Below are 15,927 nucleotides of genomic sequence, written 5' to 3' on the forward strand. Positions count from 1 at the left end.
CATTGACTATTTCCTATTCCCGAATACTCTCCTGCCACACCTTTATCTGGTTTAATTCTTCTTCTTATTTAGGATTCACTTGAAGTGTCACTTCCTTGGAGAAGACCTTGCCTGGCCATCTGCTGTAAAGTAGCCTCTCAGTCACTCCATATCACATCCTTGTATTTTATTCTCATTACAGCATGGATCACTTCCAAATGTTTTCTTATTTGTGTATTTATTTGTCTATGCTTCGTTTTTTCCAAAATGTCAGCTTCATGAGAGCAGGAGTCTTGTCTTTTTCAACGCTATCCACACTATCTGCAGTAAATGTGTGTTTGATAGTAGAATCAATATGGGGTCTTATTTTTTTCATTATTATCAATTTGCTAGGTGAAAATGGATATAACATGAATTATTTTCTGGATTCAAGTGCTGAGGTGATCTAGAAGTTTAAATATTCTGTTAGCATGTTTGTTTTAGATATGTTATGTCAGATTTTTATATTACTGATAAACTGCATAACTTCTCAAGTTTCTGAAGCCTCTTTTCTCATTTTTGCCAACATTTTGCAAAATTTGGACTCACGTACTGTTGTTTGTTTTTTGTCTCCACAGCTTTTGGAAAGAACAAACAGTGGGTTTGAAGAATCAGATTCTGGTGCTACTAAGAGTCCACTCCACTTAGCTGTAAGTGAGATGCCATGGGAAGCTTCACCTGTTACAAAAAGAACCTAAGCATTCCTAAAACTATACTGCTTTTAAAACGTAAGCGTAGTAACACAGCGATGAGTGATAATGAAAGTAGTCCATAGTTAAAGGCACAGGCTGTGGAGAGAGACTGCCTCGTCTTCCAATCCCAGTTTCATCTGCTGGTGATCTTAAATACGTGACTTACCCTGTCTTGAGGCTCGGTTTCCCCATCTGTAACGTGAGGGCAAACGAAAAGAGATAATGCACCTAAGGCCTTACCCTTTATTCTTGTTATAAAGTTTAACAGTCTTTAAAATTCAAAGGATACATTTCAGTTTAAGAGATTTGATTAGAGATAACAATATACAAGTGGAAAACCTATGGCTCATTGAATACCACAGTTAAAAACTGGCAGGATGTTTGAGCACAAACTGATGAGAGCAAGATGAGCACATGCAGAGCTGCAGCTGCGACCTTCTGCCTGCACTTGAAATCAGGGTCTCCAAGGAAGTCTGAGGCTCTGATTCTTGTACTGGGTGAGATCTGGGAGGTGAGGGAAGAGGTGTTTTCTCACCAGTAACACTTCCTCTCCTCATCCCAGTAATTGAAGGCAAATGCAACAGCTCAGAGTGATGATCCCCAGACTCTTCATGGGCGTGACCAAGGTGCGAAGTGCACCCACCACTCTGTCTCAGATGGTGACCTGCTAAGAGTTGGCCACCAGCAGCTGCTCCCTAGGAACCCTGCTGACTGGCAGCCACACCCCGCAACAGCCAACTCACATGCCCAAGCGCTCACGTGCCCTTGGTGCTGCTGAATTGTGAGCACTTTGTTCAAGGCCACAAAGATGGTGTTTGGATGCTTCTTTGCTTAGTAAAACCCAGGGGCAGGACGCCAGGAAGAATGGGATGGGGCTGGGTCTCTTTGTTTAACTGTGTTTATGACATTTCACTTAATACCATATGTACATAAGCACTTCTTCAGTGTCGTTCTGATGAAAAATTGACATGGAGATTTTGGAGACAAGAGAGGAGTGTTTTGTTAATTGACACGCAGAGGTGGTCAGGCAAGGAGAGAGGAGACAAGGCCGTCACACAAGGATTGGGAGTATCCAGAACTGACCATATGTGTGGAGTCTTCCCTTCACTGCCTGTTTCCCCACATACTCACAGCACACCTGCTGACGACACCCACCAACATACCTGCTACACACTCATACACACATGCATTTTGAGTCTAGTGAAATCAGGGTGAAATGTGCATCAGTCTTTGTTCCTGGAGGTGGAAAAGGTGGATGAATGGTGGGATATTTATACATATAAAGCTTCATGTCAGTTGGCCCTTAGTACAGGTTGCTTGCTAGAATCCCTGCCCAACCATTTGCTGTGCCTGGGGAAGTTGCCCCAAAGCTGAGCACTCACAAACATTCTCTAGGGACAGTTAGTGCTATATGGAGGGTTATCTCAGATGCAATTCTCAGGCCCCAAGAAAGTGGGTTTGACTGCATTGCCAAGCCTGCTACTAATCTGAGAAGAGTTTCTTGGCTTCCAAAAACTCTATCATCTCTCGTTCCTCTTCTTTTTTTTTTTTTTCCACACTGTATTTGTTGAGTGCTTATTGTGTACTCTGCTAAACTCCATGGGTTGCTGTCTGTGTAAAGATAGGGTGCTGATATCATTTAAAAGAGGTGGGCTTTGGTAGTTCTGCAGCTGACAGAGGCCCAGGAAAGATACCTTAAGTGCAGGTCCCAGCTGCCATTCTTTTCATTAGCAACTCACCTGGACATGGTTTCCCCACCTGTAAGTTAAAGGAAATGAGTTAAGCATCTCAAAGACCCATTCCAACTTATTAATTTATTGAATTGTTTATTGTGTGATCTTAACCCAAATACCTCATCTCTTATGTCTCAGTGTCCCTACCCATGATATGAGAATAGCAATACCTCATTGTGGAGATGGCATGAGTTAATGGATGTAACACAATTAGAACAGTGCCTGGCACACATATGTGCCATGAACTAGCTTCATCATCATCATTACTAACACCATATAACATCATTATTAACATCATCCTTTCATCCAACATACACTGACTGTGAATAGTGCCAAGCACTGTTTGAGTAGCTGGAGATATTGCAGTGAACAAAACCCCACCTCTGCCCTTGCAGAGTATCCAGTCTAGGGGAGACAAACAGGTGAGGAAATGACAGATGGTAATATGACAGATGGTAATAAGTGCTGCAGGTGCTACAGAGAAAATGAAATGGGATCAGGGAGATAGAAAGTATTGAAGTGACAAACAGGATGCTTATTTATTTATTTAAGAGTTGGGGTCTCACTGTGTTGCCCAGGCTGGTCTCAAACTCCAGGGCTCAAGTGATCCTCCTGTCTTAACTTCCTGAGTAGCTGGGATTGCAGGCATGAGCTGCTGCACCTGGCCTTTATGTAGCACAGAATCTCGTATTTGCACAGAGACCTTAAGAGCTACGCATGTTGATATCTAATGAAGGAGTGTTGTGGGCAGAATGCAAAGTCCCTGGGGGAACACATGCTTGGCATGTCCACAGAACAGGAAAGGGGCCACTGTGGCTGGAGCAGAGTGGTAAGGAGAGTGTAGCTGGGGGCAATGTCTTACATGTTATTGAGGGAGCCAGGAGTTTGGGGGGCCACCACAGATCTCACGGGGACTTTTACTCTGAACAAAATAGAAAACTATTAGGAGGGTTTTGAGGAAACAGATTGGTTTGATGTGACATTTGTTTTAAAAGGATCACTTTAGTTTCTATGTTGAGTCAAAATTCCAAGGGAATGAAAGCAGAAGCAAGGCAAGCCAGGCAAGAGATGATGACCATGACTTTGATCAGGGTGATTACAATGGATTCCTTCTAAAGTCATTTTATTCTTTCTCTCTAAATACTAACACTTAAAACAAATTATTTGCTTTAAGGACTCCACAGGTATGCCCATCACCCTCTCTAGGGGCCTCGGTGGCAATTAACTTGATAAAACCCAAGGCACATAATTTCTTACTTGCTTTGATAAAACCCAAGGCACATAATTTCTTATGTGGAAGCACTCTAGCAGTGTAATGGAACCAGATGCCCCCAAACCTTGACTGCTACCAGAAACCTGACCTGCCTTGAGTTACTATTTACTGGCTGAATGATTCAAATCTCCAGGGTTATTGGCCCAGTGAATTTCATAAGCATTTCATCCACTTGAAAATATTAAATTAAGAAACAATGTTATGCAAATGAAAGGCTCCAGCTGTCAAGATTTTCAGACAGATCCATTGTTCTCATGGATTCTGTTGAGATCCCAATTCTTTCCCCTCATTGTCCTTAGTTCCTATCTTAAAAGGTCTGGAAAAATTAATCACGTTTAAGAAGTAATTGTTACCTAATAAGGTTTTCTAAAGGTGTTGCTTGAAACAATTTAAAATGTTTAATACTTCTAGTGAAGGCTTTACTTTATGCATAGTAAAATTCAGGAGCTACAAACTAGATAAAGAAACAAAGCGAATTTTGTAGATCACACTTGTCCAACCCCTGGCCAAAGGGTCACATGTGCCCAGGACGGCTTTGATTGCGGTGCAACACAAATTTGTAAACTTTCGTAAAACATGATGAGATTCTTTTTGCGATTATTTTTAAGCTCATCAGCTATCATTAGTGTTAGTGTATTTTATGTGTGGCCCAAGACAGTTCTTCCAACGTGGCCCAGGGAAGCCAAAAGATTGGACACCTCTGCTATAGATAAATCTGGCCTCTCACCCATTCTGTCTTTAAGAGGGTTTTCAAGTGCCTGCTATAGAAGAAAGTATGGGTTGAGGTTTTAAAGTTTTCCTAATTGCCAGCATGGTTCACTCCATTTGATTTTAGTATTAGGTCTCTTTAACTTAAGCAAGTTAAGTCCAAGTTTAAGTGACAGACTCAAGCCTGGAGTCAAGTGTCGTAGCCTGATGTACACACTGATATAGGCCCTCTTCTTATCTCAAGTTTTACATGAAGTGCTCCTGAGTTGGCTTAAAATCACCTGTGTGGCCGGGTGTGGTGGCTCACGCCTGTAATCTCAGCACTTTGGGAGGGTAAGGCAGGTGGATCCCTTGAGTCCAGGAGTTTGAGACCAGTCTGGCCAACATGGTGAAACCCCATCTCTACTACAAATACAAAATTAAAATTAAAAAAATTAGCTGGGCATGGTGGTGTGCACCTGTAATCTTATCTGCTGGGGAGGCTGAGGCAGGAGAATCGCTTGAACCCAGGAGGCGGAAGCTGCAGTGAGCCGAGGTGGTGCCACTGCACTCCAGCCTGGTGACAGAATGAGACTCCAGCTCGAAAGAAAGAAAGGAAGGAAGGAAGGGAGGGAGGGAGGGAGGGAGGGAGGGAGGGAGGAAGGAAGGAAGGAAGGAAGGAAGGAAGGAAGGAAGGAAGGAAGGAAGGAAGGAAGGAAGGAAGGAAGGAAGGAAGGAAGGAAGGAAGGAAGGAAGGAAGGAAGGAAGGAAGGAAGGAAGGAAGGAGAGAGAAAGAAATCGCCTCTGCCCTGAGCTGTTCGTGACCCAAACTGTGTGAGAGGTATATGGCAATTCATTATACCATCCTCTATTATTTGCTTATGTTTGGAATTTCCTATAATAAAAGGTTAAGGGAACATGTAGCCTATGGTCATGTTGCGTCCTTTCCATATTCGCTAGTGAAAAGCCTCACAGCTTAGGCTCCGGGAGTCAGCCTGGTCCACCTTTGAAAGCCAGCTCCTCCACATTAGGCTGTGTAACCATGGGAGAACTGGGTGTCATCTCTGCCCTTCTGTGTCATCCTGGGCAAAATGGGAATAACAGGAGCAAAGCATGGGTTGTTGTGAGAATTCAGTGAGGCAATGCATGCCCATTACTGCCTGACATACAGCAAGTGCTCCATAACAGTTAGCTATTGCTTCAGAGTTTGGGTTAGAATAGAGGCTTACTATCCTGTGCAGCTATGGTTTGCATAACAAGTACAGATAAGAAAGTTAGACATACGTATTAGCAATTTATTTTACAAATGTATTCTCCTGTCTCAAGCCAGGCAGTGTGTGTAGTAGAAGAGCATGAGTCTAAAGGTTAGTCCCGGAAGTGTACCTTCTGACTTCATAGCTCCGCTCAAGCCACTGCATTTCTGTGTTGAGCCTTCTATAGAAAGGGTTTAGGTTTCTGATTCAATATTTGTTATTCAATTCTGTCTTTTGTCTCTATTCCACATAGAGACAAGACTATTTTGTTTGGAAGTCAACTAAATGGAGTTACTGGGGAAAATTGTAAGATGGCACCTAAAAGCATGAGTTTTAGTAGTGACAGATTCTGGGTTCAGAATCCTGATTTTATCACTTACTAACTAAGTGATTTTGGACAAGATAATTAACATTGCTTGTTTTGGTTTTTTCATCTATAAGAAAAGATGTTTGGGATTTATGTTAAAATGTTTGAAATAGTGCCCAGCACATAAAAAACCCTCAAAAAATAATTGCTATTTAAAAAATATGTTTCTACCACAAATAGTAATAAATATAGTAGTCATTATATTCATTCATTCATTCATTCATCAAATAAGTGTTGAGTGTCTACTGTGTGCCAGGCATGATTCTAGAATACGGCAGGAACAACCCACATTAAGTCCCTTCAATCACAGACAATAAGCAAATCAATAGATATGTAACAGATATCCATTGATATCTGTTTTGTGCTATGAAGCAGAAGGAAGCAGGATTAGTGGGGTGGAGAGTATCTGGGGGTATGTGTGAGGTGGAGGGCAGAGCCTATTTTATATTTTACATGGGCTCCTCTGGGAAACCCCCCTGATAAGGTGATATTTGAGCAGAATTACTGGGAGAGCTTTCCAGACAGAGGGAGCAGAAAGTACAGATGCAGTGGCCCAGAACAGGACATGCAGCTATTTAACTAGAGAGGGAGGCTGGTGCAGCTGGAACAGAGTGAGTGAGGGGACGTGCTGAAGCTGAGGGGAGTGGGAGGCCAGATTCTGGGGGCCTGATCGGTCGTGGAAAGTTTTGGATGTTGGTATCAGTGAGGGAAGACGTCATAGGCTAGTTTTAAGCAAGGAGGGATGTGACCCAACTTGAATTTAAAAGATTTCACCCAATGGTTGCATTAATAACAGATTGCAATGGGACAAGGATAGGAAGGGAAGCTTTTGCTGTAATCCTGGCAAAACAGGTTGGTGATGCAGTGAGAAGTAGACAGATTCTGGGTGTATTTTAAAGATAGAATAGAAATGATGAGCCCTGAAATTGGCATTGACACAGCACTTTGTGAGAATTAGACCAGATTCCTTCCAGATACCTGAGAACCTAATGACACCTCTGTGTGAGTTCGCAAATGTGTCCCTTGCTTTCACAGACACTTCCCTGTACTAGGGCAGCAAGGAGGGGAAGGGCTATTTTTCAACACCCATTGGCCCTATTATCCCAGAGCCCTTCCTTGTTCAAGGCAAAACTCTGGGTTTAACAGTAGGGAAGACAAAGACAACTGTAAGGTTTGGGGCCTGAACAACTAGAAGAATAAAGTTGCCATTTACTGAGATGGTAAAGGCTGCAGATGGAGCAAGTTTTGGGAGGGAGATTTTGATTTGAGATGCCTATTACACATTCAAGTGGGAACATCAGTAGGCAGTTGAGAAGTCAAGGGAGAAGTGGGACTGGGATATACTTTTGGGATTCATCAGAATGAGTTGTTATACTACCTGTTATAAATGATATATAGGTTTAATATGTAACATAATCAAAATCATTCACAAAAATAATGTAATGAGAAAAAAATGTTTAATGTATCTGTACTCTTAATTCTTATGTCTCCTTTTCAATCCAGTTTTGTTATTGTCATTGTTAACACACACTCAGGAAGAAACATTCAAATCATATTTTAAAAGATAAGGTAAAATAAGTCCATGTGTTTATTACTCTACTTCCTGGTTGTAGAGATAACTACCATTGATAGCTTCTTTTGTATCTTTGTACAAATCTTCTATGAATATAGAAGTCTATATATATATGATATATTTGCTTTGTATATAAATGAAGTCATGCTTTACGTATTGTTTGCAACTTCGTTTCTCTTTTTAAAAAGTTTGATAGATTGTGTTAAACCACCCTCCACAAATGTCACACCAATCTATACTCTCACCAACAGAGTGTATGATTGCTTTTTTCAGTGTCTTACCTAATACTGGGCATGACCAAACTTTAATCATTGCCAATCTGGTAGTTGAAAAATCGTACTTTAAAAATTTGCTTATTTCTTCACATATTCACATATTTATTGACCTTTTATATTTCTTTTTCTGTGAGCTGCCTTTTCATGCCTTTTGCATATTTTCCTAGTTTTTAAAGTGGTTTCCAAGAGTTATTTATATATTAAAGAAATTAGTCTTTTGTCTATGCTGAGCCTTTTTTCAAACAAATTGTGTCTTGAGTAATAGCTGCAGTAGAAAAATAAAAAGTGCAGGTGACATAAGAGGAGATTTGGTTGCTGAAGACACTGGAATCAGGCTTTTCTTCTTCTTCTTTTTTTGAATTCTGAGTTTTTGTTTTTCATTTGAAGGTAATCTTAATGCTATTAAATTCACAAATATGCTAATTTAAATACCCAGTCCGATTTATCTAAAACACACATTGCAAACATACTAATATCTGTTCTCTCCACTTGTCAGTGCCCATTCAAATCATGGTTTGGAAATGGGGAGAATAGATTCCCTTTAAACTGTAAGTCAGCAGTTGTTTCTTTACAGTTAACTTTAACACAATTCATACAAAATAGTAATTAACAATGATCTTCTTTACTTGTTAACTCACAAGGAAACACCTTTGAAACTGCATTTTGTTAAAGTTTCTGTACTAAAATGTAGAAAAACAGAACTACACAAATATTGAAAATTTAAAATGCCTTAATTTTTTAATCCTCATACCACTACCCCAATTTATAGGACAATATACCTGGTGTAATTTGAAAAGAAAAAGAAAAAAATAAAGCTACAGCAAATAAAAGACCTCAGGAGTGTATATCTAAATGGTATTACATTGCATTAATTAATAGCTGGACTTTTTGCAAACTGTGGCTGTGATAGTCCTGCACAAGAAGGGTTTCCTGCTTAAGCTGCAGTAACTTTTCTGACTATGGATGATCATTCATTCTGTGGCAGATTTTTACCATTCCTCTAATGCATTTGGGAAGATTGTCTCAAAGTAACCTGCAGCTCTCCTGACAACTCCTCGCTCTCTCTCCTGCTAAGAACAGTAGCCCTTTTCTGCTGTTTTTAGAAACTTCTACTACCATATCCACTACTCCTCCACCAGATCCATAACCACCACCATAGGGAGTTCCTGAGCTTCTTCCACCGAAACTACCCCCTTTCATGGATCCAAAATTTGATTGCTGTCTCCCACTATAATTTCCAGAATCATTATTGTTCCCACCACCACCACAGGTACCACCACCAAAGTTTCCTCCTTCATTGTAACCATCATATCCCCCACCACCGTATCTAGCCCCTTGGTTTCTATATCCTGGCCCACCACCACCATAGCCCCCTCTACCACTAGAACCAGGACCACCATCGTAGGTGCCACCATCACCTCCAAATCCATTACACCCACCAGCACCTCCTCCATAACTGTCTCTGCTGCCACCAGCTTCACTATAGCCTCTTCTTCCACCAAAGTTTCTACCACAGCCAAAATTACTTCCTCCACCTCCAGAGTTTCCTCCACCACCCATAAAATTGCCAGATCCACCTCCACAACCTCTCTGCAATCCAGCAGACCACATCTCTTGTATAGAATGGGCCTCTTTCACTTCCCAGTTGTGCCCATTAATATTGTGGTATTTCTGAATGACAGTTTTATCAACTGTAGCATGATCATCAAAAGTTACAAAAGCAAATCCTCTCGTTTTTTCCAATCTGCCAGTCTTCCATAACTTCTATGGTTTCAGTCTTGCCATACCTTTTAAAATGGTCTCTCAAATTCTATTCCTCTATATCTTCTTTAATACCACCAACAAAAATTTTCTTCGCTGTTAGCTGGGCAGCGGACTTTGCAGAATCCTCCCTAGAAATAGCTCTCTCGTACCTCTACATGCTCATCAACCCTATGTGGTCAAGCATTCACCTCTTCCACACAAGACTAGATCACAAAACCAAAGCCCCAGGAACATTTTGTTTGGGGGTCTTTTATTACCACACAACCTGTGAATGTGTCCCATTTCTCAAAATGTTCTCTTAAACTATCACCTGTAGTTTCAGAGTCAGGCCACCAATGAACAGTTTTCTCAGCTGCTCTTGACCATGCCGCCCATCCCCGTTTTCACCCCATATAACCTTAGCTCCCTTCTCTTATTTTCAGTGTACCTTTGCCTATGTGTGGAGAGGTGGGGGTGGGGAGGTGCTAATACATTTTTAAACTTACAGACGCAATAAAAATTATCTTTCAGACTTTTAGTTTTGTGTTTTGGTGGTATGAAGTCTCTTTTTTTGTTGTTTTTTTTTTTTTGGAGACAGAGTCTCACTCTGTCACCCAGGCTGGAGTGCAGTGGCATGATATCAGCTCACTGCAACCTCTGCCTCAGGTTCAAGCAATTCTCCTGCCTCAGCCTCCTGAGTAGCTGGGATTACAGGCACCCGCCATCACACCTGGCTAATTTTTGTATTTTTAGTAGGGATGAGGTTTCACTATTTTGGCCAAACTGGTCTCGAATACCTGACCTCAAGTGATCCACCTGTCTCAGCCTCCCAGAGGGCTGGGATTATAGGCGTGAGCCACTGTGTCTGACAAGCCTCTTAATCTTAACATAGCTTAGGACCTCATAAAAGGTCTGAACTTAGTGCTGCTACATGGAATATATTTCCATAATTGTTTCTATAATGAAATGCTTTTCATTATAATCAAGGGAAGAAATAAAGGAGAAAAGCACTAGCTACATGCAAGATATTATGCAAAGCCTATGCAATTTCATCTTCACAGCAACCCTAGGAGGCAGCTCTGATTACTCTCATCTTATAGAGGAAGAAACAAACTCTAAGTGAAATTAAGAAACTCACCTAAGGTCACACAGTTAGGAATTAATAAAGAGTTGGCCTATAACAGAACGTCTATATGCCTCTGTTGTATCTCGAAGTCCATATGTTTTTGGTAATTTTTTTACCCAGGTTTGTTATCAGAAAAGACTCCTGGAAAAAAAATTCTGATTATGCCAATATGTTTAGGACTGAACCGACAGGTAAAAGAATATGGTAATGCATTCAGCTGTTAGTTTATATTAGACAATTAGATCAGTAGATATAAATATAAGAATACATTAATACATTCAGTGCCTTTGGAGCAAATTATGTGACAAAAGAGAACATGAAACTCATATGGAACTATGAGGTTTGTGTGTTATAGTGTTTCAGTCTAACTCTCCAGCTTGCCTGTGTTTTAATAATTATTCCAAGTGTTTTTCTGACATGCTCTTGGGAGTGGTCTCTATCCATGGCCCAGGAAGCCCAGCCCCTCCTGTGGATTGTGGCGGGATTTGAGGTGAGCGAGCAAGCATGGGAGCCATTGGTTTCTTCTTTGCAGGCCTACAATGGGCACCATCAAGCCTTGGAAGTCCTTCTGCAGTCGCTGGTGGACCTGGACATCAGGGATGAGAAAGGCCGCACTGCTCTGGATCTGGCTGCCTTTAAAGGACACACAGAATGTGTGGAAGCACTTATCAATCAGGGCGCGTCCATCTTTGTGAAAGACAATGTAACCAAAAGAACCCCACTTCATGCCTCAGGTAGGTCTTGTCAAGGATCCGATTACCCTAGTTTTGTGGCTTGTTCATAAGTTTTAATAGAAGGAAAGCAGCATCTTCTTTCATCCCAGTTTTTAAAATAATATCAATTTTCTTTCCACATGGGACATACTTCCACACTTCCAAAATGCTTTTGGCCTGCTATCCTCTTGGAGGTGATTGATGTTCTCTGGCCAGGTGCTCTGGCCTTCTTAACTCAAAGGAGAGTTCAGAACTTTTGGCTAAAAGCTACCACAAAACATTCTGAACAAAGGGCAAGGTGTAATGCAATCTTCAGAATAAGTTACATAGAACAAAACACATCAAAATCAAACAGTATTTGAAAGCACAAAACCAATAGCAGGTTTTGTGGCTATTTCATATTCATATTAATGTATTCAGGGCTATTTCATATAAGGAATCATAAGGCAGCAATCTAATCAGTACATCATTCTGCCAGCCTAAATGATGTTACTTAGCTTTTTTTCACATCAAAGTAAAAATCAAGATGCTTTAAAAGCACATGTATATATCAAAAAGGAAGTCATTTGCCTTTTCTGAGATTTTCTCCCATGCCCATGACAAACTGTGTCAGGACACTTCTAGATATATACACAGACATAAGGGTAATATGGAAGGTCTAGCTCAGCTAAGGCATAGATACCTTTGAGCTCAGGAAATTCAGTGATATCAGCCTTTGATTAGGGTAGTGGATAACATTTTGTAAAGAGAAATAACTGTCTTACTTGGTGAAATGGGTGTATTGAGGAAGCAAATAAGTGAAGATACTTTTTCAAAAAAGACTTTATGATTCTTGTTACTTGGGAAAATTTTCCCAGAATGATAGACCTTGTAGAACCATTTCCATCTACGTTCCTGAATTTCCAAGCCACTGAAGAAAAACAATACAGAGGTTGAAAAAACCTGATTGTTGCCTATTTACCTGGAAATGATTGTTGCTGGAAAAAAAAAAACTTTAGCCATAGGGTTAGTAATAGGTGGTGTGGTTGAATTATAAATTCTTATTTCTCATCCCATTTGGTCATTTTGCTCCACAGCCATTCTTCTTATTATTATAAAATTCAAATTTTGTCCTCCTTTTTTAAAGATTAGTTGCCTATTATTAAGAGAAGCATCCTATTTTCGTTATTATATAATTCCTGACAATAACAAAGGGCCTACTTTGATGGTGGAAAATCACCCTTATAAACAGGTAAACAATGAAGAACAAGCATTTACACTCATTTGCCAGTGTGATATGGGTTGTGGTCCAATGAAGCCCCCTAGTGGTCAAGAAGACTCACTCAGCTTGAATTTTCCTCCTCTCATTCATTAAAAAGACACTGTCACCAGACCGTTCACAAAATGTCTACTGTGCAGAAGCTTTAGCGTGTGCTTTGAGGATCTGCTTACCCAAAATCTTTTTCAACTCTTTTGAGAGGCGATATTTTGAGTTTCAAATCCTCGGAGCACTATGAGGAGCAAGAGCCAGGATGAGTATCAGAGGTTTTGGCACAGATAGTGGGAGTGACAGCTGTAGTCTCTGAGTCGTGTGAAAAATGGTTGTCACTCACAGCCAGGGAGAGGCTGAGCTGGTCTGAGAAAAAGCTGAACTTGGCAGCAGAGCTAAAGATGTTCGCATCTTTTTGCTAGAAGACAATTTGGGGGAAAAAATGTAGTGTGTAGGAAGCCAATGAGAATTTAAGTTTGGCTACAAACTTCAGGGGAACTTAAATTTCCCTGAGGGACTGGGCATGGCAGTTCATGCCTGTAATCCCAGCAGGAATTCCAGACCAGTTTGGCCAAAAAGGTGAAACGCCGTCTCTAATAAAAATACAAAATTAGCTGGGTGTGGTAGTGCACATCTGTAGTCCCAGCTACTTGGGGTGGGGGTGCTGAGACAGGAGAATCGCTTGAACCCGGGAGGCAGAGGTTGCAGTGAGCCGAGATCATGCCACTGCACTCCAGCCTGGGCAACAGGGCGAGACTCTGTGTGGAAAAAAAAAAAACAAAAACACACAACTGTAGAAACTGTTTTGCTGTCTAACACATTGGGTGATATGAAGTTAGATAATTTTTTTCTTCTTATGTTTAGCCAAGTATCAAATGTCACTTGCACTATTGTGATTATGACTATTTAGAGTATTAAGTTGCTACAGAAAGAGGAACCAGTCAAAATATGCTGTTTTTCCATCTTCATGAGCTTGCCGTCTGCAGTATTTAGCTGTCAGTCCTTTGCCAGTCATTTCCTTTTAGCCATACATTAAACTTCTTGCCTATTTCACCAATGGTAGCAGATTTAGTGTAATTGTAAGAACAAAAGACATAACAGCAGCAGCAACTACATATTACCTGTACTCCAATCCGCAGAATTTCCTCCCGAGATACACAAATGGAATGTTGCTGAGAATGAGCTAAATGCAATGGTCTACAAAATGCGCATATTATTCCTGTAGTTCATTTGGGTGCTGTTGATGAATGCAAGCTAATTCTAATATGTATGTATTGTCCCTGAAAAAATGTATCATTGTTAAATTAGCATTCTCTCGTGGCTGGCAAGCAAATAAAAGGTCTGTAAAATGCAGCTCTTAGGAGAGTCTTTATCAGCCTCACATAGTGGCGTCTATTCCCTTCTGTCTCCACATCCATAATGTGGCAAATGCCAATGTACTGTCATTGTTAGAGAGGAGAGAAGGTCACATTTGGAATTTTAACCACGGTTGCTCTCATCTTACTCCCTGAGTGGGAAGCGATGCCTATCATAAGGCTTTGGTTTCCATTCAACAGCCTGGCAGAAAGCAGCTTAGCTGGAGGTGATCGTCACAGGTTTGCTTCCCAGCCCCTGTGTGACCACAGCCTTCTAAAGCTGCCTGGTACTGGTGTGCACAGGAGTGCGTCCCGTGCTCCCGCCCCAGCCGGTCCAGGCCGGCCCCGCGTGGGGGCCGCATTTCCTGCCCACATTGGCACCCACTCAGTCCGCTGGATGAGGAGAGGCAGGGGGAGGCCTGACCTGGCCTAGGAAAGGGCTCCCAGGGAGCCCAGTCACACCCCGGCCGGGCACGAGGACGCCTGGGAAGTCAGAGAAAGCGCCGGCTGTGGTTCCGGGACCGCAGGGCTGAGGGACCTTCACTCAGCAGTGAGCGAATGGAGCGTGCACAACCTGCCGGCGTGAGGTTTTGTTTTCTGCCACCATCCATCCGTCAGGGCTATTGCAGGAATACCTCTTCTGAATATCTACCTCAGAATGTAAAACGACCTGGGAGAAGAGGCAGCCCCACCTCCCTCCTCCCTTCCCTGCTGCCCCTCTCCCCTCTTCCCTCCACTTCTCTCCTTCCTTCCTCCCCTCCCTCCTCCTCCATCCTGCTCCTTCCACTCCCTTCTCTCCCTTCTTCCTTCTTTTTAAAAGCGTTGGAGGCAGGGTAGATACAGGATGATTATATGGAATTTGGTGACTCAGAGGAACAAAAAGGGGAGCTGACTAGTGGGGAGAGATTATTAGTCCCCTGACAGGAGATAAGAAAGGACCCTAAGTGTAAGAAAAAACCCTCAACACAGGAACTAGAAAAGGAATGCGGGGATCAAAGCACCCTGCTGGGAAGAAGGGGGAAGACAGATTAACACAGAGGCACTCTGCCCAAAACTACCTTGAGCTAGAAGCTGAGGGGGATCCAGTGGCAACAATGGAAAACCACTGATTTGAAGTCTAAATAAATGTTACTTGGGGCCAGGCACGGTGGCTCATGCCTGTAATCCCAGCACTTTGGGAGGCCGAGGCAGTCGGATTGCTTGAGCCCAGGAATTCAAGACCAGCCTAGGCAACATGGTGAAACCCCATCTCTACTAAAAATACAAAAATTAGTGGTGGTGCATGCGTATAATCCCAGCTACTTGGGAGGCTGAGCAGAAGAATCACTTGAACTCGGGAGGGGGTGGTTGCAGTGAGCCAAGATCATACCATTGCACTCCAGCCTGGATGACAGAGTGAGATTCTGTCTCAGAAGGTCACTTGGTGGCTCACGCCTATAAGCCCAACACTTTGGGAGGCCGAGGCTGGTGGATCACCTGGGGCTAGGATTTCAAGACCAGCCTGGCCAAGATGGTGAGACCCTGTCTCTACTAAAAATGCAAAAATTAACCAGGCCTGGTGGTGCGTACCTGTACTCCCAGCTACTCAGGAGGCTGAGGCAGGAGAATTGCTTGAACCTGGGAGGTGGAGATTGCAGTGAGACGACATTGCCCCACTGCACTCTAGGCTGGCAACAGAGCGAGACTCCATCTCAAAAAAAAAAAAAAAAAAAAGTCACTTGGGAGAGATATGTGTAGTGTTGTTCTGTTAAAAGACTGTACACTGTTTTCTTTTTCAGTAATTAATGGTCACACACTGTGTTTACGGCTGTTGCTGGAAATTGCAGACAACCCGGAGGCGGTCGATGTGAAAGATGCCAAAGGACAGTAA

At 42.1% G+C, this 15,927-nt stretch overlaps 1 protein-coding gene and 1 pseudogene across 7 annotated transcripts in view; one reads left to right on the forward strand and one right to left on the reverse strand.

The window, feature by feature from the left end:
* The window catches only part of ANKRD44 (ankyrin repeat domain 44), a 346,841-nt gene that overhangs the window by 281,450 nt on the left and 49,464 nt on the right, over positions 1–15,927 (forward strand). For all 7 annotated transcript variants that reach the window (XM_050750689.1, XM_050750693.1, XM_050750692.1 and 4 more), the window contains exons 17-19: positions 597–668; positions 11,273–11,474; positions 15,836–15,923. In XM_050750689.1, the coding sequence (XP_050606646.1) occupies positions 597–668; positions 11,273–11,474; positions 15,836–15,923 (362 nt within the window). The remainder of the gene's footprint in view (positions 1–596; positions 669–11,272; positions 11,475–15,835; positions 15,924–15,927) is intronic.
* LOC126933113 (heterogeneous nuclear ribonucleoprotein A3-like) lies at positions 8,971–11,184 on the reverse strand (annotated as a pseudogene).

The sequence above is a fragment of the Macaca thibetana genome, chromosome 12, assembly GCF_024542745.1.
Source record: "Macaca thibetana thibetana isolate TM-01 chromosome 12, ASM2454274v1, whole genome shotgun sequence".
Classification (NCBI taxonomy): domain Eukaryota; kingdom Metazoa; phylum Chordata; class Mammalia; order Primates; family Cercopithecidae; genus Macaca; species Macaca thibetana.